The 24,724-nt window shown below is 40.6% G+C and overlaps 2 protein-coding genes across 5 annotated transcripts; both read right to left on the bottom strand.

Moving 5' to 3' along the window:
- Positions 1 to 7: 7 nt before the first annotated feature.
- sgk2a (serum/glucocorticoid regulated kinase 2a) lies at positions 8 to 10,418 on the bottom strand. 2 transcript variants are annotated; one of them, XM_029505551.1, is made up of 13 exons: positions 10,295 to 10,418; positions 8,699 to 8,755; positions 8,066 to 8,124; positions 7,643 to 7,700; positions 7,010 to 7,093; positions 5,304 to 5,435; positions 4,411 to 4,523; positions 4,266 to 4,302; positions 4,082 to 4,168; positions 3,756 to 3,851; positions 2,720 to 2,875; positions 1,782 to 1,871; positions 8 to 971 (listed from the first exon to the last, which is right to left on the bottom strand). In XM_029505551.1, exons 2-13 carry the CDS (start codon positions 8,711 to 8,713, stop codon positions 816 to 818), a joined length of 1,083 nt encoding a protein of 360 aa, XP_029361411.1. In that variant the 5' UTR covers positions 8,714 to 8,755; positions 10,295 to 10,418; the 3' UTR covers positions 8 to 815. The 2 variants fall into 2 exon arrangements, with proteins under 2 accessions (XP_029361411.1, XP_029361410.1); XM_029505550.1 differs by having other exon boundaries at positions 8,066 to 8,127.
- On the bottom strand, positions 10,373 to 20,558 carry l3mbtl1 (L3MBTL histone methyl-lysine binding protein 1). Of its 3 annotated transcripts, XM_029505547.1 has the most exons (18): positions 20,458 to 20,558; positions 20,156 to 20,204; positions 19,601 to 19,689; positions 19,163 to 19,267; positions 18,899 to 19,034; positions 18,276 to 18,367; positions 17,641 to 17,792; positions 16,410 to 16,486; positions 16,090 to 16,175; positions 15,643 to 15,753; positions 15,189 to 15,330; positions 14,736 to 14,838; positions 14,391 to 14,579; positions 14,266 to 14,315; positions 13,918 to 14,075; positions 13,761 to 13,823; positions 10,823 to 10,989; positions 10,373 to 10,443 (listed from the first exon to the last, which is right to left on the bottom strand). In XM_029505547.1, exons 1-17 carry the CDS (start codon positions 20,521 to 20,523, stop codon positions 10,897 to 10,899), a joined length of 1,761 nt encoding a protein of 586 aa, XP_029361407.1. In that variant the 5' UTR covers positions 20,524 to 20,558; the 3' UTR covers positions 10,373 to 10,443; positions 10,823 to 10,896. The 3 variants fall into 3 exon arrangements, with proteins under 3 accessions (XP_029361407.1, XP_029361408.1, XP_029361409.1); XM_029505548.1 differs by lacking the exons at positions 10,373 to 10,443; positions 10,823 to 10,989 and adding an exon at positions 12,719 to 12,802 and having other exon boundaries at positions 13,761 to 14,075; XM_029505549.1 differs by lacking the exons at positions 10,373 to 10,443; positions 10,823 to 10,989 and adding an exon at positions 12,812 to 12,822 and having other exon boundaries at positions 13,761 to 14,075.
- Between the last annotated feature and the right edge of the window lie 4,166 nt (positions 20,559 to 24,724).

Raw genomic sequence — 24,724 nt, forward strand, 5'->3', positions numbered from 1 at the left:
ATGCAGGTGACTGATGTTTGAAATATCTTCAACATGGAGAGTTGTTTTTTTTGTTTTTTGTTTTTTTTTTTACAGCGATACATCATTAGCAAATTCTTCTAGATATTTGGTCCATCAACTGTCAGGACCACAGTTGTGCAGATTAATATCTGCTGGTTGACAAAAAACAATACTGGAATGGATTTTATCATCACTTACTTCATACATTTTTACTGATGTTACTTTGCACTTTCTCTTCTATCCTGTTTTATGCACTGAGAAAAAAAAAAAATATTTCCACCATGTGTGGGAGATTTGTGCTGCACAGAAATGTGCCTTTGTGTCACCAAGCAATGCAGCAGTTTCCTTGTGGAATTTGAGTTTGGATGTACACGAAAACATAATGTAGTAGTTTTTATAAAAGAATTAGAAAACCTCTCGTCTAGATCCAGCCTCAATTGCTCTTAATGTCTTGAAAATGAATGAATTAAAAATAACTTACAGTACATTTTAATGATGCTCCCTCTTCTTGTAAGCCCTGTATGTTTGGATTTGGTAAGATTCCCTGCAACTCCTCCAAGAGCAGACTTGGGAAAATAAACTGGTTGAAAGTTATACATATACAACATGAAATGTTTTGATTGCAGGCCTTCTGTTTTATACCAGCTCTTTTCTTTGCTGCATCCTAAGAACAATTCTGAAAGCTCTGCTTTAGTCTAACATGATATATACACTATGGGACTCCTGCTGCACATGAGGAGCTCTTATTGTCATGACATATAGATTCACCAGAGGTGCTATCACCCTGTTTGATCGGTTGTCAGGATCTTGATGTCTCACAGAAAGCTGTCCTCGCCAGCCACAAAGGAGAAACCATTGAAGGCGTTGTTGGAGCTCGTGCTGGCATTGAACTCTGGGGTCCGACTAATCGAGTTAGAGACCATTTCTCTGGTGAACTCTGGGTCAATATGCTGCGTGTCAGCCGGGCCTCTCTGAAAGAGTAAATATTCAGGCAATTAGAGTTTCTTCTTGCTTACTCTACAGAGTAAATGCAGGCTGCAAAATGTTTAAATGAACTTTTTTTTTCTTGCAAGTTTTCATAGAGGAAATGACTGAAATGGTAACCCATACAGTGTTTCAGATTTGCGTTTGTAACTATCAGCAAATCATAACAGCAAAAGGAAATAATAATATCATGCAATAAATAAAAGTGATTAGGCTTAAATGTTGTTTTCCTTTCATATGACTGAAATGACAAAAAATAAATAAAAATAAATAAAAGCGATAAAATTTGAACTTGAACCCGTAAATTTGCCTCTTTGGGACTTTTTAGATGAATATGATGAGAAAACTGAGAAGTATGTCAAGTGAAGAATAGAAAAGTAGGTTCTGTTGGCTGATTGTGAAAGAAGAAGAAACCCCTGGAAGTACGGGGAAATCACTGTGGACAGCGATTGTGGACAAGATATTTAAGAAGGCACAAAGGCTGTCTCGAGGTCAGAGACACAGAGTTAGTGCAGCGTAATGTCCCTCCAGTTGTTTTTGAGGTTGACCAGGAAAACCTCAGTGGGCAACACTGGAAAATAACGCCTTGTTGTGCGTTCATTCTCTTTCCATTACTGATGAACAAGTTCATCATACATGACCAACTCTCATAACTAAATGTTTTGGGGTCTTTTTGTTTTTTAAATGAGACACCCATCTTGTCAAATTGCCAGTACAAGACAGCAGGAACAGAACTGATGGAAAAAAAGGAAATAGGAATTAGAGTTCACAAAGAGGCATCCTCACACAAAACTCACCACATTTGGGTTGTATGGAGGAGTGATTCTCCTGTGGTAAAGGTCATCCCAGTTGATTGGCGAAAAGAAGGTGTGGTTCTTTATTTCTAACTGTACATAAAGAAGGAAACATTACATGTGTATGGCATAAATATACCAACATTCTTCCTTTTAAGAATTCAGACCTATTTACACAGAATAAGCAACAGAAACAAACTGCGGGATTACCGAAAGTCAGGGATACACACCCAACCAGAGCTGCTTCTGTTCCCAGCTTGCCCAAACCTAAACACTGTGCCTGTAAAGGACACTGATACCCTGACAGGAACTACATGAATATGGGCTTCCAGGACCTTTGCTACAAGATAACCATTCCCTGTAAAAGAAAAGCGGGAGGTGTGTCCATCTTCGCAGCAGAAACCAGAACTTCTTCCGTATGGGTATTCATGACAGTGTTGTTCCTTGTCACTCATCCTACTTCTGATTATCACCTGCAGGATTTCAAGGTGCAGCAGGTCTCTACCTGCCCTACCTTTTCAGAAAACACCAGACCAACCCCAGGATGCACATGCCATGTGTTAAACAACTGGGACCTCCAAGTCTGAAGCCACTGTTTTCAACCAGGAAATGGTGGCTTGACCCTCAGCTATGATCAAGAGTTTTGGGTAATGACCAGAAGATGTAGCTCACTGAACAAAAGACTAAAATAAGTTTGCCCTGCAGGACAGCTGAGACCCGAAAAACAACGAAATTGGTGGATGGATGTTAGAGACTGTCAAAGTGAGGTAACTTTATCTTTTTATTTATTTTGTTGCAGGGTCTGTGCTTTGGGAAAAGTCCCAACCACTTTAATAATGTTATTTCCTTTTAGCAGAACTAAAGCCCAGTACTCAGTTAAAGAATGATTTCATTCAGGTGTATTTTGATGTGCAGCTAGAACTGAATGACCTAATACTCACAAAGTCGGCGATGGCCCCAATTCGCCGGTGCTGGTCCTTCTGCAGGAGACCTACAAGCAGGGAGCAGACGGCCTCAGACTTCCCTGGTGGCAGCGGCAATGGCTTGTGGAGTATCCCATCATACATTTCTGCAACATCACGGCTGTAGAATGGAGGCTGAAGCAAAGAAACAGGTATAGGCACAGTAAAATTATCCACTGCAGTTTAGCAAGGAAAGTTTGAACAGATGTGTCCGTTTGTAGGAAGTCGTCATGTGTAATGCCTGACTTCATTACTTATGGTGACTATTAGGGATATACATGTTTTATGCCTTAATCACCTCACTGTGATAATTAGTAAGTAAGATTAGTAAGTTAGTAAGTTAGTAAGTTATAAGATTAGTTAGATAATTAGGAAAAAGATTCACACAGATTCAAATAAACATTTATTTTTAAAATAAAATCCTAACATGTATGTGCCAGCATGAGTCATCCATGAATTCAGTTGACTTCGCAGGGCTCCTTTTGGAAAAGATTATACAATTTTCTATCAAATTTGGAGTGAAACTTATAGTCCCAAGATGATGAATATTAATATTTACATTGTCTTCATTTATCTCTGATCTTTTCAGCAGTATCATCATCAGGAAAATATATAGCTATGCTCTTGATCCTGAGAGTCTATCTTGATGCTGCTGTCATGTTTGAGGAAATAGTTTTACATCTTGATAAATGTGTTGATGAGAAGACTGATTTCACTTTCCTCTGCGTGAGGTGAATATGAATGAAGTTAGTGGCTTCAGGCAAACACAACTGTGGATAAATACTGGCAAAAGAAAATGTGTTTACCCTTCAGGTGTTGTGTCCTTAAAAGTAAATCAATGAGATTTAAAGATGATGGTAGGCTAAGATCCGTGGTTACTAGGCGATATAAAGCAAATAACCACATTTCACAGAATGTCAGGTTACTGCTCTTCATGTAGACATCAAAATAAATTGCAATTCTATATTTCCCAAAAGGGAAGAACCTTAAAACAAACAGATGCAAACACACATACCAGACTGTAGATCATCTCATAGAGTACTGCTCCCAGACACCACCAGTCCACCGTCCTGTCGTACGGTTCCTTACGAAGAACCTCTGGAGCCAAATACTGCAAAAGAGGAAAAAAGAAAAAGATAAAACACTGATGATGAAGTGACACATTTTGAGTCATTTGGTAAAAGGTCCATGAACGGAGCAGAGTCAATTCTACTCATCTTTCTTTGGAGGAGAAAAGAAAGCCTCCCAAAGGTGTCAGTCAGGTTAAACGGTGAGTGATGTTGTGTTGTTTGTTGTGTAACTTTCCATCTTTTTCCTAATCATGTGTATATTTTTACTCACTTCTGGAGTCCCACAGAAAGTCGAGGTGGTCCCTTCTGGCTCAATACCCTCTTTACATAGACCAAAATCTGTGAGCACCACATGGCCCTGAGCACAGAGAAACAAGGCAGGCTGTCTTTACACAACATTGGCAAATACAAATGAAAGCATTTTGTGTTTCAAAGCACTGAAAAATCGGACTTACTTGAGAGTCTAAAAGAATATTCTCTGGTTTCAGATCTCTGCAGTGAACATGAACATGGAAGATTATCAGTGTAGAAAGCATAAATGGATCATTTGTGTATTTATCTCACTATATAAGCATGCCCGTCTGAGCCTACTGGCCTGACCTGTAAACAATGTTGAGAGAGTGCAGGTAGCCAATAGCATTTGCTACTTCGGCGGTGTAGAACCTTGCTCTGGGCTCAGTGAAACATCTCTCTCGCTGCAGGTGGAAGAACAACTGGTGGATGGAGGAGAGAAATGAGGAACATGTATTAAGCAAAACTAAATATTAACTTAAAGATACAATATATTCCTTTCACCCATGTTCTGGGGTTAAGCCCCTGAACACCAGCACAATAGCTGGTGCCCACTATCAAACTGTGTCTTGTTTTTGTTTCAAATGAGTAAATAAAGGATTACTTATTAAGATATTGTCCCAGTGTAGCCTGCTGTGCCCCAGCTGAACAAACAGGAAGTCGAATGTAGAACAATGCAATGTTCTCCAGCTCCCTCAAAGTTCGGACTCCCAGTTTTAATGCAGTTTTAATGCGTGTTGTTCCAGGAGTGTATTTTACAGCATAGCTTGAGATGAAAGCCTACACTTGTTTGTTTTGCTGTCATTTTCGCTTCCATTTAAGATTTGCTTCTGGTTAGCATAGCTTAGTATGAAGACTGATGTCAAGTTGTCGTTTTTTTTTTTTTTTTTTGCTATGATTTTAATAAGCAAAATAACATTGATTGATTAATGAGGTGGTAGACGGGTTTTGTTACCTCGAGACAGAACCAAACTAGCTGTTGTCAGTCTCAGCCTCAGCTGTATTATAAGCATATTTAGACATTCATAATGAATAATGTCATATATCATTCTTCTGCAATAAAGCAAACACTGTAGTTGTATTTCCCCCAAATGTTAAATCATTCAAGTTGGTTGTGTCAGCACTTCTATTCTATTCTATTCTATTCACATTTTCCATTTACTAATTTTCATACATTTACTTCTTTAGTTTAAGACACATACCTCTCCTCCGTTTACATAGTCAAGGACGAAGTAGAGCTTCTCTTGGGTTTGGAAGGAGTAGTGGAGCCGAACCAGAAATGGGTGTTTGAGACTCTTCAGCAGCACATTTCTCTCTGCCATTATGTTCTTTTGCTAAAGAGAGACAAGAAAAAAAGGAGACACATGAAAGGTAGAAAGACTTTCCCTGAAGGACTCTAAATATATGGATGTAAATGAGGGGCCACAGTCAAAGCAGCTGATGGTGACTGAATACATTCAGGAGGACTGGAAACACTTTGGGTGTGTTCTGAGTATTCGCTGCTCACTTTGTGTTTGTATTGCTCGTGTTGTGACACTGCTGAAGTTATTTTCTAAATGTTCCAAGGTTTTGTCTGTTCCCACTGCAGTGAAGTGAGCTCCCAGGCCCACCATACTTTAAGTGGAGGCTGAACTGGAGTTGGATGTGGCATTTGAAGTGTATGGATGCATGAGAGGAGTTGGATGATAGAGAGTGGAGGTGTGAAAGAGGCAAGTCACAAGGGAAATGCTAGGAGAAGAGTGGGATCACCAGAAAGTGGAGCATGATGGGGAAAAGGGATACAAAGCAGCATTTGATTAAACAAACCAAGAGGAAACGCTTTCTAGTGTTGCGCCTTTCACTGCTGGAGACAACTCTTAGACAGTGAATGAATGAAGCACGAAGCTGTTTCATTGGCATAATTTCAACCCCTTTAAGCGCTTTACTGTCATGTCTCAAGTTTAAAAATACATCGTCTTTTCTTTCTTCTTTCAGTTCAAGGAAGCATATCTTATCTTCCCAATTTTTCCAAAAAATTATATCTAAACCACAAATTCTCTGTTTTGAAAGTGCCTCAGGACTACTTTTTCTGCTCTATTTTTAAAAATAATTCTTCATTGAAAGTCAAAATTAATTACAAAAGCTTTCTTGTGACAAAGAAATAAATATTATTATGGAATTACCAGAGATTTTTAGTTTGTATTAATATTCTAAATGGTGTGATTTATAAAAATAAGGAGAGAGACAACTACACTAGCAGTAGTCACTCAGTCAGGATGCACAAATGAGGGAAAGGTAAAGCATTCATTTTCTTTTTTTAGAAGACTTTTTTAAGTTAAGTACCACACCACTTCAACTTGAGCAGAAGCAAATACTCTAAATGAATGTGTGACAAGTGTTTGATCAGATAATCTCTCCCAGTTGTTGAATCAACATACAGGTGATCCGTTTTTTTTCTGGAAGTCGTAAAATATGTTCTTTGTACAGAACAAGATAAGATAAGATTCAGATCGTGTTGCTGGGTCAGAACACTGTTTACTAATAACACACTATGCACACATGTTCCTCTTGGCTCAAGTTGGGATATTTTCCACCGTGATCGACTTTAGCCCTGTACATCAGGGCGCTGTGTAGTTCAAAATACATCTGTTTGTGATGACGGACGCCCTGGTTTTTATTCTCATCATAAAATATGTCTCAATCACTTCATCCCACACACACCACTGCACGGTTTGTTGTTGGGTCACTTCGGTCATATATAAGCAGATGGCATTCAAATAAAGTGTAATTTTTCATCCAGATCACAAAAGCCAAGTCACAACTCAGCTGAACATCTGAGCATGAGTGCTTGAGTGGGATTTTTTCACTGACGGAGGACAGAAGTGGGTGAAAATGTCCGACAACTGAAAGACTGGTCGGCAGATCTCACCTCTTTTTTCTTCAGGATGATTTTCTTCTGCAGCATTTTGACGGCGTAGAATTTATTGTCAGCTTTGAGCTTGGCGAGAAGGACCTGCATGGAGGTTTGTTTGTTAATGGTTTGTTTGGTAAACAGTCTGCACCACTATCGCCATACACGCATCAAACCCCTCTGAGAACAGACACACAACACAGTATGTGATCTGTGAAAACAGATGATACAGAGAAATCTGAGACGTGTTTGATACAAAGACAAAAAAAGGGGGAGGGGGAGGTTGGGAGTCCTATTTAGACTGACATCAGTCTAAATAGGACTCAAATAATTTTCATGTTTCAGTACAAACCTACTGACAGACAAAAGTCATGTATATACTCCTTTGGTGCCACCTTAAAAGGCCTCAGTGGACTAAGTTAATCATTCATAAAGCAGACAGCACATTCTGATCAGACAGAAGTCAGCAGACAGACACTCTTCGTTCTCCTTCTACATAGATCCACAGAACCCTGATCTGTATGGCCCATTATTAACACCTGCAGTTTAATATTTGTCCTTGCCAGATGTACGAGTTACAATCAGGAAGCTGGTGAGAGAAAAACATTTTCTCCAGAGGGACAAATGAAGAGGTAAATGTTTCAGTGTTACCTTTCCAAAGGTCCCTTTTCCAATGACAGCCAGGAAGTCAAAGTCAGTGGGCCTGGCACTGAAACAGCACAAGGAGTGATCTATTAATTGCAACACACAGCACTTCTATAATTGTAGTTTATAAATGCTGCTGCTGAAAGTGGACTTTCTCTTGCAAATGATGTGGTTTATAATAAAAAAGTAATTTATGGGTCCATTTGTTGGATTTGTTTTTCTAAATTGTGTCACAATTTGGGTTTTTTTGTTTGTTTGTTTATATATACATATACAGTACAGGCCAAAAGTTTGGACACTCTTTCCTATTCATTTGAATTAGACGGTGTGTCCAAACTTTTGGCCTGGACTGTATATATATATATATATATATATATTATCCAGCAAAGCCACTCTGTTCCAGCAGGGTTGGAGAGTAGAGCTACTCACTGTGGGTTTGCTGAAGGTCCCAGGTTAACTTCATTATTGGAAGCGGACGTCGGTGATCGCTGCTGGAAACAACAAATAAATAAAGCCACGTTAAGAAAAGAAAAGAAAACTCTGCGATTACCATTTAAATAATTAGTTATTTAAAAAGTAGCTTTCATTCATTTGCCCCACTCAGCAGTAACAGTGACAATAATTTAATCTGAGATGCTGAATGAATACAGTTGTGGTTGGAAACAGAAAGGTTTTAATGAACAGACATTAAAACTATTGAGCAATCTTTTTAAATCATTTAAGACCGAGTCACACTGCAGAATATTTCTGATGAAAACTTCTCACTGGTGAACATCACCCTATTTTCAGTTTGAGTTTGCACCAAACTCAATAATAGTAGCGGCAGAGTGGCGAATGCAATGTGGTGTGACATGAAATCGCGTTTGGTGAATTACAATACAAACGACTGCTGACGTGGCAGATAATCTGGATGTGCTGCTAATAAAAGTTTGTTCACATGCGGATCTGCAGTGTGTATGCAGTGTGTCTGTAGATCCACTGTGTCACAGAAACGTTCCCTGTCACATTGTTAGACAGACCCCAGACCAACATTATAAAAACACAGAACTAAAATACACTCACGTTACAATGTGCCATCACTGTTATCCACTTTTATCCATTCCACTGTCACCACAGAGTCTGCAACAAGAGAGGAGGTCAGCTGGAGAACAGTTTTCTTCTCATGAGAGAGAAGAACTGATTCTTCCATCGTGTGTGTGTCTATGTGTGCGTGTGTGTGTGTGTGTCTATGTGTGCGTGTGTGTGTGTGTGTGTGTGCGCGCGTGCCACAACTGGAGGATCTGGTAGTTCTGGTTTGTAAGGAATTGTTGGAACAACAAGGGATGGTGTGTGTGTGTGTGTGTGTGCGTCTGGACTGTACAGTGAACACGTTGACAGGGTAAACATGCTGCGTGACCCTGATATCTGTCAGAAAATACATTAGGCATGACCAAGTGTCTCTCCCTCACACACACACACACACTACGGCCCTGAATGATAGATGGAATCATAAATTAATAAATAGTAAATTTAATTTAATTTCATGAAGCTGACTGCGCCATACTCATCTATCAACAAACCCAGCGAGAAAAATATTCTGCATCTAATAAAACTTTTATCCACTTTGACACTCCATACAAGAAAACATCACTCATAGAGCGCTGAGAGAATTTGTCTCTCTGCCTTTAACTTCTTTCTTAAAAAATATTTTGTAATACTGTTTGAATCATTTGTGCTGATGTAAAATCCCATTCTTTATTGTGAAATAAACCGAAGGATCCCACATGTCCATCACTCAGACTAAGGTTTGGAGGGTAAAGATGAGGAAAGCATGCTGTTGTTTTTGGTTCTGGTTTTAATAAATGTCTTTGTTGCTCAAATGGTTTCAAAATGTCCATTCTGCTGAGCTTTATATCTTTCCACATTGAGTTCTATTTGAAGGAAACACCCTCAGTGACAGAATAGAGCTAATCTACATGTAAAAAAGAGGAATATATAAGACTGTTTAATGAAGTCATTTTTTTGGCTAATGTAAGTCAAAACTAACATGCACCTTCTAAATAGGCTGTCAAGTCAAGGTGGACTAATCCGGCAGCTAACTGGGATGGCTTTTTCATTATTACTGACATAGATGGGAACAAAAAACAGGACAAACCAGAAAGTTAAAATGATCACCCACTCAGCAGTTATAAATTAAGATAACAATCTCCTCAGTGAGAGTCCACAAGCGAGTAAAGTGCCAGCAACATTCAGGGAAAAGTGCCCGAGGCCAACAGCTGTTCTCTCTCCAAAAGATTTATTCCTCAAAGCATGAGCATGAGACTCTGGATCACGAATTCAGCCCCAAGTTCCAAAAAACTGAATCAGTTTTCTTCAAACTCAGACAAAAAAATAAAATAAAATAAAATAAAATAAACAGCCATGAATCCCTTTGGAACTAATATGACTTATCATGAATAAAGAAAAATGAGATCAACTTCAAATTGATTCGTAACTCAATATATATTCAGCTTAAAAAAGAATATACAGATAGATGTAGAAACCTTGCTGGCTTTCTAAAATCTGTAACCTGAGGCCACTCTAAACACTCAGATATCACATGTTTGTACTGCAGCACATGAACTGCAGCAGAAGTTAAACAAAGGTCCATGTCAGGCTTCAGAAAGGAAACTGTCTCACCTGTGTGCAGAGGAGGTCAGTGTGCAGGAAGTCTGCCTGGTTCGGGACACTGAGGAGACTCAGGTCTTAGCTGTCAGAGCTCCTGGAGCTGGTCTGAAGTCAGTCCTGGAAGGTCGACTTCAACACAGTGAATCATTGATGAGGAGTCTCTGAGTTTAAAGAGGCGGAGCCAACAAGGCTTCAGGCTGTCAGTGTCCATTTGTGCAGAATAATTTCAAACAATGTTTAAAACGATTTAACTTCCTGACTCCGCTAGTTGCAAGCACTTTTCTTTTTTTAATCTAGACAATATTTTTTTTTTTTTTCTATCGCATTAACACCAACATTTGTCTGCAATCATTCATTTACATATCTGGAGGAAAAAACACTTGCATTGCTCTCAAAGTTGTTTTAAATGGGCAGCTTCAAGTGAATGTAAACAAACTCATGCTCTTTAATACACAGAGTCCAGAATTAAAAGTGCATTTAATAATTAAACACACTGTTGACTGAGAGTGATTTTAAAACTTTTGGCACAAATAAGCAAACCTTTATTTTGAAAGCCACAGTGTGGTCCCCTGAGCACTGTCTTCTCCAAACAATAAGGGCATTTGTGCGTACTTTCATTTGGCCGTGAGCTGCAGCAGCAGGTTATCAGCTGCAGTGGGACCTGAAGATGAGCAGCACAGGGGAAGAGACACCACCATCACAGCCAACTGTTGACGACAATATAAAAACAAGCAAAGACAGTTTATAGTCAATAGTACAGCACAGAGAAAACACCGATTCAGTGTGTGCAGTCCTTCACACGAGGCAAGAAGCAGAGACTGGAATCAGACGAGACAGCTTTGGACGTTTATTGATTCACGTGGATTGAATGACATTTTATTTTGACACGCACACACACACACACAGAAATCCCACCAGAGAGACACACAGAGAAGTCAAATTCCAGGAGCCCTTAAAACTTTCCAGTAAAATAACTTTCATCTCACATTATCAAATCCATACAGTATTTTTTATCCTGTTCTGACATAAAATGTAAACATTTCAAAGAGCACTCTGTGAATGGAGTTTCCATCGCATGTAAACGGCAGAGAGCTCCATTGACTAAATATCAAATCCATGTTTATAGTGCTCAAATGTGGATTTTTGCACTCTCTAGTGACCAAGTGTGAGAATATCAATATGTGAAATCCATTTGACTTTCACAGTTGTGCTATAATGCCAATGCAAAATGTCTTTTTCACTTATCAAGAATTGCTAAAAAATAATTCAAAATCTTTTGCATATAGAGATAAAAACTAAAAACACTGTGTTGCTTCTGTTCTCCGACTAAGAGTGTAGATCAGAGGGTAACATTTTAAAATACAGCTCCTGTACGATGCAGTGACCGGGAACAATGTGGAGAATTTGACAGTCCTGAAAGAGTACAACTTAACGAAGAAAAAAAAAATCAAGATGCTCAGACTGAGGTCAAGAGTTCCTCCAAACCTCAACCTCAACCTTTGTCCAACAGACTGAGCAGGAGCATCGGATTGATGTCATTTCCATTGTTTAATTTTATTATTAGCATTAGCCTGAAAACGTAAAGGAGCTGTAATATCAAGTGTTACTGAATACAGTACTTCTGTCTCTACTTTTCATATTGCACAAAATGTGAAGCTTGTTGGAGCCTCACAGAACAGCCTCAGCCACCACATTTAAGTTCTCCTACTGACTTTTCTACCTTGTATTTCCGACAGCATGCCGTCCTCCCACCAATTCACTTTTAGCTGACACGTGTATTTTCCTCAGTTCTTATTATTAAATCTGGCATTTCGGTATTTTTAGCTGATGCTTCTTTCCAAATCTGGGAGGAGTCCACCTGTGGAAGGTGAATCTGAGCATCACGGCTCCCGCTGACCTGTATTGCAGGTTTCATATTTGTCCATATGTCCAGATAACTGTGAGTAGCAGCAGGATGCCAAATCTACACATGGGCAACCAGAGGCATGTAAGACAGTTGCCTCTTCGAAACAAACGGATGTTTGGTGCTTTGGCAAAATCACACTCTGACACTGAACCAAACACATCAGTTGGAAAACGTCACCCCCTCACCTGCCTCCGTCCACCCACCATGCCGGTTCGCCCGCCATCTTTATGATAATCCCCCAAACAAATATCTGCATTCCCTAAATTTCCTTCTTCTCCCAACCTCTCCTTTTCTTCGATTCTGCTCTGGCTGACTGGACATATCAACACCCCCCTCCCACCCCCCTCCCACCCTCCCTCTCTCTGATGGGTACAGGACACCGAACACATGAAAAAGGGGTCAGGATCTTTTCCCTGCAAGAGAATGAATTTGGCACATGATGAGTGGCGGCTTGACGAATCCTGTGGTTGAGGGCACGATCACTTCAGTCCCTCGTCTGTGCTCTTGAACATGAGAATGGCGTTGGAGATCTTGAGGGCGGGGCCAAGCTTAATGCTCATGATCTTCACGATGTCAGTTTGGGTGAGCAGCAGGAAGGCCTCCCCGTCAATCATCTGACGAGACACAGATATGACTGTTGGGATGTAGCTGGTCATTCTCATGAGCTGGTCAAATTGAGTAACCATAGTAACCCTGAGTCAACCTGATGAAGATCACCATTATTATTGTTTTCTTTTTACATTCATTCTTGAAACCATAATAACAAGGATTTGCTCAATTTCGTTTGAGGAGTCGCAGAATTTGTTTTTTTGTTTGTTTGTTTGCTTGTTGTTGTTGTTTTTAAATAAAAATCAATTAGGATGGCCTGATGAGTTGCTGTATCTTACCCTCGGGTCTTTCTGTGCCAAAAATGTGTATTTTAAGGTAACACATCATGTGTCCTGAAAATCAAAAGGCAACAGGTTTCTTTAGAGTCCATGTGCCCAGTGTAGTTTTAAACTGTGCTGCGATGGAAAAAACATGTTTGAAAAAATCCAAAATAAGTTTTATGACGCTTCATCTTAAATACATTCTGTCAAATTTAGTGAAAATTGATCAGAGTTGGTCTTAAGAGCAGAAACATTATCCTATATAACATTTTCTCATAATTGAATATAGATATGCAGCGACTGAATGTACCTTTTGGCTATAAAATAACTGACTGTAGATCCCCTTGGATCTTCTGTCAGCTCACTGATTTGGTTTTACAGCCAGCTGCCCTCCTGTTTTAGTTTATTGTCTTTGCTTTTGCTTGCATTGCTTTTGGCTGCAGCAGGGAGCTTTTTCCCATCTGAAGAGTGAATACTGAACCTAACACAAACTGGACCTAACAAAAATCTGTTACAACTGATCAGTCAAAAGTCAAAAGTTGCTGAAAAGCTTGTGCTTTTGCTCGCTCTATTTGGCCAAACATGATGTAGTTAAAGTTACTGGGAATATCATGTATTTATTTGACAATGCAAAGGTCAACGTGCCAAAAACTATGGCCATGTGTGAAATAACTCCAATATGTTCTCATTTGAGGGGCCTCACCTCTTCTTTAAAGAGACGAGCCTGTTCCTCACAGCCGATTAGATTCTGAACAAACCTGAAGACCTGCGAGGAACAAACAAAAATAATCCGAAAAATCCTGAACCTTTGTGGAAAAAAACGTATATTATATTGATGGTAAGAAATGAAACGCGCAGACCTCCTCAACGCTCCATGCTGACACCTGGCTGGCGTGTATGCCCTGGACACCGGGCAGCAGCTTACAATGTTGCTCCCAGCACAAAGACAGAGTCCTGTCCGACTGACTGCTCAGAGCTGACATGAACAGTGACGGATACACGCCCTCTGATGACATGTCTGAGGGCAAGCACACACACACACAAAAACACTGCTGATATTTGATATAGCAGCAAAAGAAAATGTGGAATAATGTGCGTATTGTGTGACTGGCAGTAGGTATTCCTCCTTTTCTTTTTCTACTACAAGTCAAAACATTCTTTTCCCAATCTGACCATTAGGATATGTATAGTGCATTTAGAAAACTCACTCTGGTAGTCTCTCTGCTGGTTCTTCCTGTATTTCGGAGGACGACCAATCCTGAAAACACAGGAAAAGACTAACATGAGACAAAATCGAGCCGGCACACTCACAGCTGCACTCACACGCCCTTACCTGCCACGGTAATGGGTCTTTTTGGTCCTCTGGCCGAAGAACAGGTTCCTCTTACACTCTGAGTCTGACAGATCTGCCTTCAGCCTGCCCTGGTTACGCTCAGCCAGCGGGCAGCCGGATATACAGTGATGGGCAGTGAAACGACCCGTCACATGACCAGAGCCATCACAGCCAGGAGTTGGACATTTCCTGTTTCAAAGACAGACGCCGGCAGCCCAATAAAAATCCGGCCCCAGCAGACTTTAAGAACACCTGCAGGTCATTCAGGGCCCAAAAGTGATCTCAGGTCGTGGTGAGTGAAGAGTACATGAATGGGCCTATAACAGACGGGAGCTCAGGGCTGACCTGTTGTGGAAACTGTACTTGTTGGTCCGGGGGTGACTGATGGGTTTACAGGGTACGGAGGAAGGATAGGTGGACTGGCCGGTTGTAGGAGGCTCCCTCACTCCTACAGGACACACAAACAGTTGAGCTCTCACATGTCAACACACACTTTTTCACAGCAGATAATATGACTTCAGAAAGAATACAGGTGTCACGTTATTATTATTATTATTATTATTATTATTATTATTATTATTATTATTATAAATAAACAACAAATGTACAAAATAAAATAAATTTTAGACTAAGGACACAAACAGTAGAAAATGTCATGTAAAACAGGCTTATTTCATTCTGCATTTTAATTTTTACATTATGAAATATCCAATTTTGTGATGGTTTTGTTTGCATTTTGCAGAGGTTGACTTTCAGTTTCCAACGAAGTAGAACAAAGTTAAGCATTGCAGTGGTTACCATGAGGCTGTTGTGCTTTGGGGTCCCGTGGGGGAACTTTCAGTGGGTGGTTAGTTGCTTCACACCAGCCTGCTGGATGTATGTCTGGGTGATCCGAGTCCATCCACTCATCATAAACGTGACTCCAGCCGTCATAATGGACCTGAAGGATTCGCAGAGAGACACATCAGTAGTCTACATGCTCCGAATGCACGCTGTCAAATATATATAAAGCTTCCCTGGTTTGTTTGGAAAGATGCCCATTGTGACATCAGTTAAACGCTTATTGCAGCGCAAATTATAAATGCCATCAGCACCAAGGCCCCCCTTGGGAAGTACACTCTGCTGAAACTGTAATGGGCCCAAGGGAGCGGGAGAAACATTTTACATGACCATAAAATTCATTTACCTCAGACTCTAATAACTAAATGTCCAGGCCACACACACAAACACACACAATGAGGACTGGCATTACCTTAATGCGGTGAGTATCAACCTCCTCCACTGTGGCTACTCTGATCAGACCAGGACTTCTCTTGTCCACGGCTTCCAGTTTCATCTGAGGCTGAAAGTTGTGGGCTTCACGCTGGAGACGGAGCAGAGTGAGAGGAAGACATTTTGAATCATACTTTCAAAAAAGAACTGCAACACTCAAACCAAGGATATTACAGTTTGTACGCTGAATCCTAAGGTGGTTTTCTATCAATTTAAAGCTCTTTCGCATTTGTCATATGAAAAGCTTCACAGACCTACCAGAATATCTGTCAGCTATCATATGACACTCATCACATGGTATTATTTCCAATTTCTCTGGACTCTCAGTGATGCCATTGTTTCCTGCCAAACCGCAGAACCCCAGCACAGTTCAACTGGAGTCATGCTGTAAATAAAGTTTAAAAAAGAACATTTATCCTTTTCTCACCACTTTAAAGGCGTCAGCGGCCACGGCCTTAGCACCAGTCTCCTCCAGGTAGCGAGACCAGGAGAACCGGCCCTGGTCCGGGTAATCTGGTACAGCAAAAAATGATTCATCATCACACGAGTACACATAAGAAATACATTATTTTATTTTAGCCATTTATTTAGCTCACTTACATCTCTACAGTCAGTGAGTACGGTTTATTGATATGAAAGGGAGACAGGGACTGTGTGAAGGACGTGAAGGATAACTGGACCGAGCTGGTTTTGAAGGTTGAACTATGAACAGGACAATGAATGAGTGACAGGGAGCACAGCGGTCACCTTGGGGGGGTGTTAGGGGCAGGTTCCTCTCCTGGCACCAACCAATGGGATGAATGTATGGACTGCTGGCATCACACCTGCATATTTTAACAAAACCAACACCACAACATCCAGCATGAGCTTACTGTACAGTGACATTGGTTTTGGCAGAAATAGCACAACAGATAACTGAACAATGCAGCGTAATGAACATTTTCATTATTCTTTTTTGATATTCGATTGATTTTAAAGTTCTGTGGCTCTACTGAACAACTATGTAATATGGGAGGTCTAATTCATGATGACAAACTCAGAAATTCCAAATTCATCAGACGATTGTCTTATGACACCGCTACTATCTGGTTTAATGTAAACACTCCACACAATCTGTTTTTTTAGCACAGGTAAAGTGAAGAGATGGGATTCAGAAATTAATTTGACAATATGGCACAACACAGTGCTGTATAACACAAAATCCTGCACGTGTTTCATTTCATTTTTACCTGTGCACCGTTTTTAGACAGACACTATTGGAATATTATACTGTCATGCTAAAATGTTTATACTGTATCAAGTACAGACGATGTATGCTAATGCTTTACAGGGTGAAAATATTGCATGGTACACGTATAATAAAATGAGCTTGACAGAGTGAGCAAGGAAGGACTAAGACATTTTCATAAAAATGACTGAGATGAGATGAAAGGAGAGTAAATATTGGCATTTGTTTCAGCTAAAAACTAAACAATATTATAATTAGAAAACCAGTTTATGAAATAATCTGAAAAAGCTAAGATGGTCAAAGGTATGTAGGAGTTAAGTTAAACAAATAACATCAGGGAGTTCAGGGAATCTTAGTGACTCTTCGATCTTTCATAAGAACACTTTTACTTCTCCCTTGATGGCAGGAAATATTAAAAGAGATCCAGGACCTGAACACTGTTTCACAAATTCTTAGGTTATATTTAATAACCTGGCAGCACGGTGGCATAGTAGTTGCATGTTATCTGTCTCTGTGTGTTGGCCCTGTGATGGACTGGTGACCTGTCCAGGGTGATCCCGCCCTCACCCAGTCTGAGCTGGGATTGGCTCCTGCATCCCCCCGCCCGGAAACGGATAAGCAGTAGAAGATGAATGAATGAATGAATGAATGAATTTAATAACCTGTCACAACCGTCAGTTCCTCATTATCTTCTACAATATCATATTAAGCCAATCTTTTCCAGCAGCCCATGCAAACTGTGAGGCTCACCAGTAGTCATATGTGTCATCCCAGTTGTCAAAATGAACCAGGAAACGGTCGTCCACCATATCAGTGACAGTTGCTACACAGATGAGCGATGGGTTCATGCGGTCGACAGCCTCCAGCTTCATTCCTATCTCAAATCCACACTTCACGTCGGTCTGAACAGAAGGAGAAAGTAGTAGGAATCACACGACAACAGCGTGGTCGAAAGATGAGACAGAGACAAGTGAATTACGACTGAGTAAGTCTGTAAAAAATGGCATACAGACTAAGCAAAATGAATTATGAGGTTTCACTTTTTTTTTATGAATTCATCAACAAAAACATGATAAGCCGAGAGAAATGCACAGCATTGAACTTTGAAACCTGCTGGAATTAAATATGAGGGTGCAGAAGGAGGTTAAAATTGAATGTTGCTGTTTCATTATTATTAATAAGAGCGGTAAGAGACAGAAGAACAGGTCCGACTTTGAGAAGTAATGCTGGCCAAGACAAGTCTTCACTGTTGGCTCAGGACTTTCTGGGCTTTCCGAGACAGAAATTTTGGATTTGAAGTATTTCGAAGCTTAAATGTTTCACCTCAGCCTGCCATGCTTGTAAATAATAAGTTACTGTATATTATACTGTATAGTGGCAGTTACCCTCCCAGGACTGGCAAATAGCTCTTTGGGACCAACTTGTGCTTTAGTCATTCTCAGGTAGTTGGTCCAGGTAAATTCCTCCTCTTTGCAGCCTGAGGACAGAAATACAGCAGATGGGGATAGAGTGTGAGATTTGAAGGAGTGATTCAGGAAAATTCACTTTTAGCTTTCGTGCCCCAAGTTAGATGAGAGAACTCTCATATCTGTACAGTAAATATACCATTAAGACTGAAAACAGCTGGCCTGAGTCTGTCCTGAGGTAATGAAATCTGCCGACCAGATAGTGTATACTGGCACCTCACAAAGTCATTAACTAACACAATTTTTTCTGTTCCTGCAAAAGCTGAGCAGACTTTTTTCCAGCCAAGAAACAGGCCTGCCCATAAATACTCATCCCCGACTCTAAAACCTAAAAATGTCTATTTGCCCCCTTGAGTTTTTTACATGGATTAAACAAAATAGATATAACGTGAATTAGTGTTAATTTGGCTTATTTAGTATGAAACCACTCCTCTGAAAGAGTTGATTCATCATGATATTAAACACTAAAGAGCTTATTTCACAATAAAGTTTCTTTGTGTTGCTGGTTTTTTGGCGGTGTACAGAACGTCGTCTCCTCTGACCTTTAGGAGTGTGCAGTTTGTGTCCTGTGCTTTCACACCAGCCTGCGGGGTGGATGTCAGGGGAGTTGGCATTCACCCAGAAGTCATGGCAGTCGGAGTAGCCGTCAAAATGGAGCCTCAGCCGGTACCCACAGACCTGGATGTTTACATGATAAATTAGAGAACAAGAGAGCCGGGCTGAACCTGTGCTGCATGCAAAGCAGGCTGTAAGGGTTTTTAATCCGAATTAAAACTATGTGGACTGCGTATGGATGCCTGGCTCACCTCGGCCACAGTGAGGACGAAGTACATGGATGGATGCTGCGGGTCGATGCCTTCCAGCTTCATCCCCTGTTTAAAGCCATTCTTCACTTTTGGCACCCTCTGGGACTGGACACACAGGATACAAGGAAACATGTTTCAGTAGAAAACATCAAATTGACTGAAAAGAAATGATTCTTGTGGGGAAGGTCCAGAGAAATGGATTCTTTTAAAATGAGACAACACAAACTATAGTAAACAACCAAAATAAAAAAATATATATAACACCTTCAGCTGGATTCACCACTTTCTCCAGAGTAAAGGCGCATTTCTCATGTCCTCACTTGACAACGCAGGAGTGGTAAAAGTAGCACAAAGTTAAGGGTTATTCTGGGGAAAGCTGTGTGTACACAGCCCTAACTCAGGCTGACACCAGACTCTGGATAATAAATTCTAACATACCTCTTGGAAAAGCTTGTTTGGAGCAGCAATGGCTTTGGTTTCCTCCAGATACTGAGCCCATGTCCACTGCTCTGTCTTACTGTCTCCAGCTTTAGGACAAAAATTCCAATAAATACATTCGTTAATACATTACAGCAAGATATTAATGAAACTCAAACCCAAAACTTGACGGTGCCAGAAAAATGTAAACAGATTCCCTGAGCAGCTGCTGACAGATCATTGCTTCTGTAATATAGCGTCCAAATTCAAAAAAGTGCTTCTCATTGTAAAATAATGTTCCCTCGAATTGCAGAAAGTAATTAAAAGTGGAGGCTGGACAATATAAAAGATCCTGGTGATGTACAGGATTTGGATGAGATCAAAATCAATTCAACTTGAAGTTTATTCAACAGTCATAATATTTTAGCCTTTTTTTTTTATACGGAGTTGCATCACCAGGGACAAAATGTTACATCTTCAGTTGACATCTGAGAAAATATCGGCACAGCCAACAAATGAGAGTTACGAAGGATGAAAGACAGAATGATAAGGACAGAAACAAACGATTAGTCCAACCTCCTCGGATGTGTCTGCTGTCTGCTTTAGAGTCGTCCATTTTCTCATCCTAAAAAAGACAAGATGCAGTAAAAACACAGCACACAGTCACTGAGTTAGAGGAGATTTTTGACAAGAAAACATTTTGTATTATTGGACCTCAGACTGCTTTCCAAAAATGTAGGTGATTAAAAGACAAAATCCTAAACATCGGGCCAAACTCGCCATCAGATATGAGAACATCCTATCATCTCTGGCTGACTCTATCTCTTGTTATCTCACTTCTGTCTGAATATAATTTGAAAATAACAGTGCAGTCCCACCGTGCCCTCGATCTCTGAGTCTTCCTCGGAGGGACTCAGGTACTCCTTCCTCTTCCTCTTCCTCATGGGCTTCAGGTGATCGGGGTTCAGGGAGGAGACCCTCCCGCCTGCTGGCACCTTCTCCACCCCGACACTCCTCCTGAGAGGCAGAGAGCACAGTTAGTGTTCAGGCCTGTTTCCATCTGCAACACTCAGCTGTGTAGCTTGACATTGTTATATTTTTACAGGACTTCTCTCGAACAGGTTTCCCAGCCAGCAGCAGTGCAGTGATATCATGTGAGCTCATTTCTTTCAGTCAACAACAAGAATATGCAAATGTGGTCACAGTCCCCCTCAGTCAGTCTGAGGGTTCGCTCAGTGTGAGGACCTTTTCCACACCTGTCAGTGATGGGCTCTCTGCGTAGCTCCTCTGTGTGGGGCCTCTGAGCTCTGGGGTCGTGGTTATGCTGACCCGGGCCGACCTGGACTTCAGGTTTTACTGGCAGCAGCCTCCCCGGCTCCACAGCCGGACCTCTGACAGGCCCAACAGGAGGCAGCACATCTGACAAACAAGGGCAAGTTAAGAATGACAACAGTCTGTTATTTATTTATTTTTACTATTTCCACAAATTATTATCATTTACATCCGTTTTCAGCTAGATCTGTTTTCTCCAAACATCTGAGTCTTTGATATTTTTTCACATCAATTTGAAGCTGCAATATCTTAAGCTCTGCTGGATCTGATGTAATCATTACTCATTTCTGCTGAACATCGCACAAGCGATCACTGAAAAGGCCAAAGTCAAAATATAAGTGCTCCCATTTATAGTTCCAGTCTTGAACTAGTATGGCCCAAACATACACAGCACTTACAAGAGCTTCAGTGATTGAATACTGTATTTGCTCTAACGAAGAACATTGTTGAGATTTTACTTTCAGTCTTTGAAATCAACATCGACTGCTTCCAACACATTCTGGGCAACTGTAGTATTTTGTGTTCAGTCCCTGACATTACTGCAACCGCATGTGATCGTCGATGTACCTGGCTTGGCTTCTGGAGCACTTTCTGCATCAGCAGATCTCCCGGAAGTCCCTGCTGCTGGTTCAGTGTTGCTGCTGGTGGTCCCTGGGGTTATCAGTGTGCTCAGCGTTCCCACATCACTCACACAAAACTACAACAACAACACAAACACACACACACACACATTTGCACAAATGCATCAATGGCTCCACCATCAAGAAGCTATAGCCAGTTTACCAGACATTTACAAAATGTGCCTTTGTTTTAAGGTTCCTCATTTGTTCCTACCCAGTCTGCAGAAAGAGTTTACTAAGATATTATGTGCACTCAGTCTCTCTGTCTTCTTAATGTGAGAAAACAATCATCACGACTGGTTGATCTTGTAGTTTGGCTTTGTGGCCTCTTTTACATAAACCCTGAAGAATGAGCTCTAGTGCCTACTGATCCAGATGTATAATTCAAATCCCATTACAAAGCAACATGTTTACTGCAGGATCCATTTGTTTCCTGTTAAGTGGCAAATGCTACTCTCAGCAAGTAAAAAGGGAATAAATGGGCATCAAAGTAATAACCTGTCATCTGAGCTGATCCAATCCAATTACACATCATGTCTGTATGAAAGCCGAAACACTAAGTCCTGTAAGAGCACTGTTTACGTTGCTGCTGGTCTTTTTGTTACATGCGACAGTGAGGACTAGAAAGAAAAACATCGTCCTCGCCTACATTCAAATCCAAAAAGTAACACGTAGTTTTGCCACATGCTGGTCGGTACATGATTATGTGAAATATTAGACGCTTATTAAAGGCTGAATAATGACCAGTTAGGCTCCCTGTGACAGCAAAGATGGATCTGCTCAGATAAAAAACAATAAAAAAGCAACATTATATCACAGTAACTTGGACCTGAAAACAGCAGCCAATTCAAATTACAATTCCAGTCCCAGTGAAAAAATCGTGACAGACGACATCATAAAACCAACAATGGCACTTAGTATTTACTGCAGCTTTTAGCTCCAAAGCCAAACTCTTATAATGAGTTGATGACATTAATCACCTCATACAGTATATTTTAGTCAGTTTAATATTTGTATGTTATGGTTTATGTGTTGACATTTTTAAAACAATTTGTACATTTCTAACCAATATTGATATTAACCAAACTTCTGCACACTACAGTCTGGACAGTCTGAATATTAAAAAATAGGGTTTTCCTATTTTACAATTGGCTACATTTGGCATTTTTTGGGGGGGGCGGAGGGGCAAAATCCAATTAATTTCCTATTGGTGCAGTAATAAATTGCTTCACTTGTCTCAGTGCAATAAACCACATTTCCCGTGGGGATGAATTATTTCTGATCCTTATTATGATGTATTGATTTCACTGAGGGACAGAATTAATGTTCTCGTGTGATGTGAGTTCATTTGATTGCTTGAATATCACTGAGACTTTACTAAGTGCATCATGAGCTTTACACTTAAACTTCTTCATGAAAGCGATTGAAACATCTTGTACAGTTTGCTGTTTGGACCTCAAACAAAATAAAAAGAATAGAAGAACGCCAGAAACATCCCTTACTTTGAGGTTGCTGCTGGGCAGGATGGCCATCCCCTCCTTCCACTCCAGGACGTGAACAATGCTACAAGCCCCGCCCACCTGTGCTGTCAGGGTAGGTGTTGCTGTTTGATTGGCCCTGCCTCCTTTTCCTGGGTCTCCCACGGCAACAGCTGGAGTCACCTCCACCTTCTGATGGCTAGGCGCTGGAGCTGAGGAAAAAGAAGCAGATTTATGAGGTTTCCCCCGTGAAAGACCAAATTCATCAAATGCATCTTATTTCTCAATTTTTTTTCTAATCCTATTAAAGTAGTCTATATACATCTTTACAGCAACTCTAAACTAGTGTTTAGTGTATATGTAGTTCATATTTATTTTACTTTATAAGAAAATCAACCGTCTGCATATTTTTATATCTTAGTTATAGCATATTGGCATGTTAGATCAAGAGAATACTGGTGCAGACATCAAATCAAATCAGATTTATTTATATAGCGCTACATCATAACAAAGTTACATCAAGGCACTTTACACATAAAGCAGGTCTGGACCAAAATCTTTATGGAGTTGTTAAAGGGACCCAACGTATCCCTCCAAGAGCAAGCACTTGGGAACAGTGGCAAGAAAAAACTTCCTTTAAGAGGCAGAAACCTCTGGCAGAACCAGGCTCAGGGAGGGCAGCCTGGTGGGGTTGACAGAGGGAGAGATGGGGGGGGCAGAGAGAGAGACACATGAAGGAGAGGAGGGGCGGCTCAGTACAGAGATGAGGCATAAAAGACACGCTGTTGTGAGTTGTACGTTTAACTTAAGGACTCAATAAGTTCATAATTTGGCCCATTAAATGTAAAAAAAAAAAGAATTGTGAAAAATAATAATTATGCTTTTCACTTTGTCTACTTTGCCAACTAATGAATAAATTGCTTCAGCGGTAATGAAAATGAATTCTACTGCCATATGTTGCTGTTTACGTCACAACCTTGTCATTAGTCTGTAATATCAAGGGAAGTTTATCTGATCCTGCAGAAATACCTTTCATTTATCAATCAGTGGCCTTTCATCCATCCACAAGAGGAGGCTCTTATTTCAACTTGTGATTTACATAATGTGATTTCAGTGAGTCACTATAGGAGATCTTTGGATATAATTCCAGACACTGAGATGAAAAACTGTCTGTGTGATTTTTCAAAAGGAAAATAAGAAAAAGCTGTTGATGAATTAAGTATGTTCACTCGATTATATGTAAGTGTCAGTAAATAAGGTTGAAGGTTACATTGTCTCGAAATGTGATGCTCTGTTTGTGTTTTTCTCCTCAAAGAAAGAGCGACAACACTTTGGCAGGGTGGTGTCTCAGAAACTTTACATCCACACTGACACTCACACAGGTGCTCACCTGGTAGTAGAAGAGCTGTGGTGGTGTGGGGCTGAGGCCGGACCTTCTTGGCCACGCCATCACTCCCACAGATAAGGACGGCCTCGCCAGGGGAAGAGGAAGACGAATCCAAAGGTCTGCGATCCTCTTTGGGTGGAGCCTCCATGTTCACTTTGGCACTCAAAGCGGCCCTGTCCCTTATTCCAGAGCACTGAGGAGGCAACGGTACGACGATGACGATGAAGATGAAGAAAAGGACGAAGGACATAACAGGTTTACAGAGACAGCTTTCTGGTTTCTGGTGTTGGGGTCTAGTTTCTGTCGTGGAAGAGGGATCTCTCCCCTT

The sequence above is a fragment of the Echeneis naucrates genome, chromosome 7, assembly GCF_900963305.1.
Source record: "Echeneis naucrates chromosome 7, fEcheNa1.1, whole genome shotgun sequence".
NCBI lineage: Eukaryota > Metazoa > Chordata > Actinopteri > Carangiformes > Echeneidae > Echeneis > Echeneis naucrates.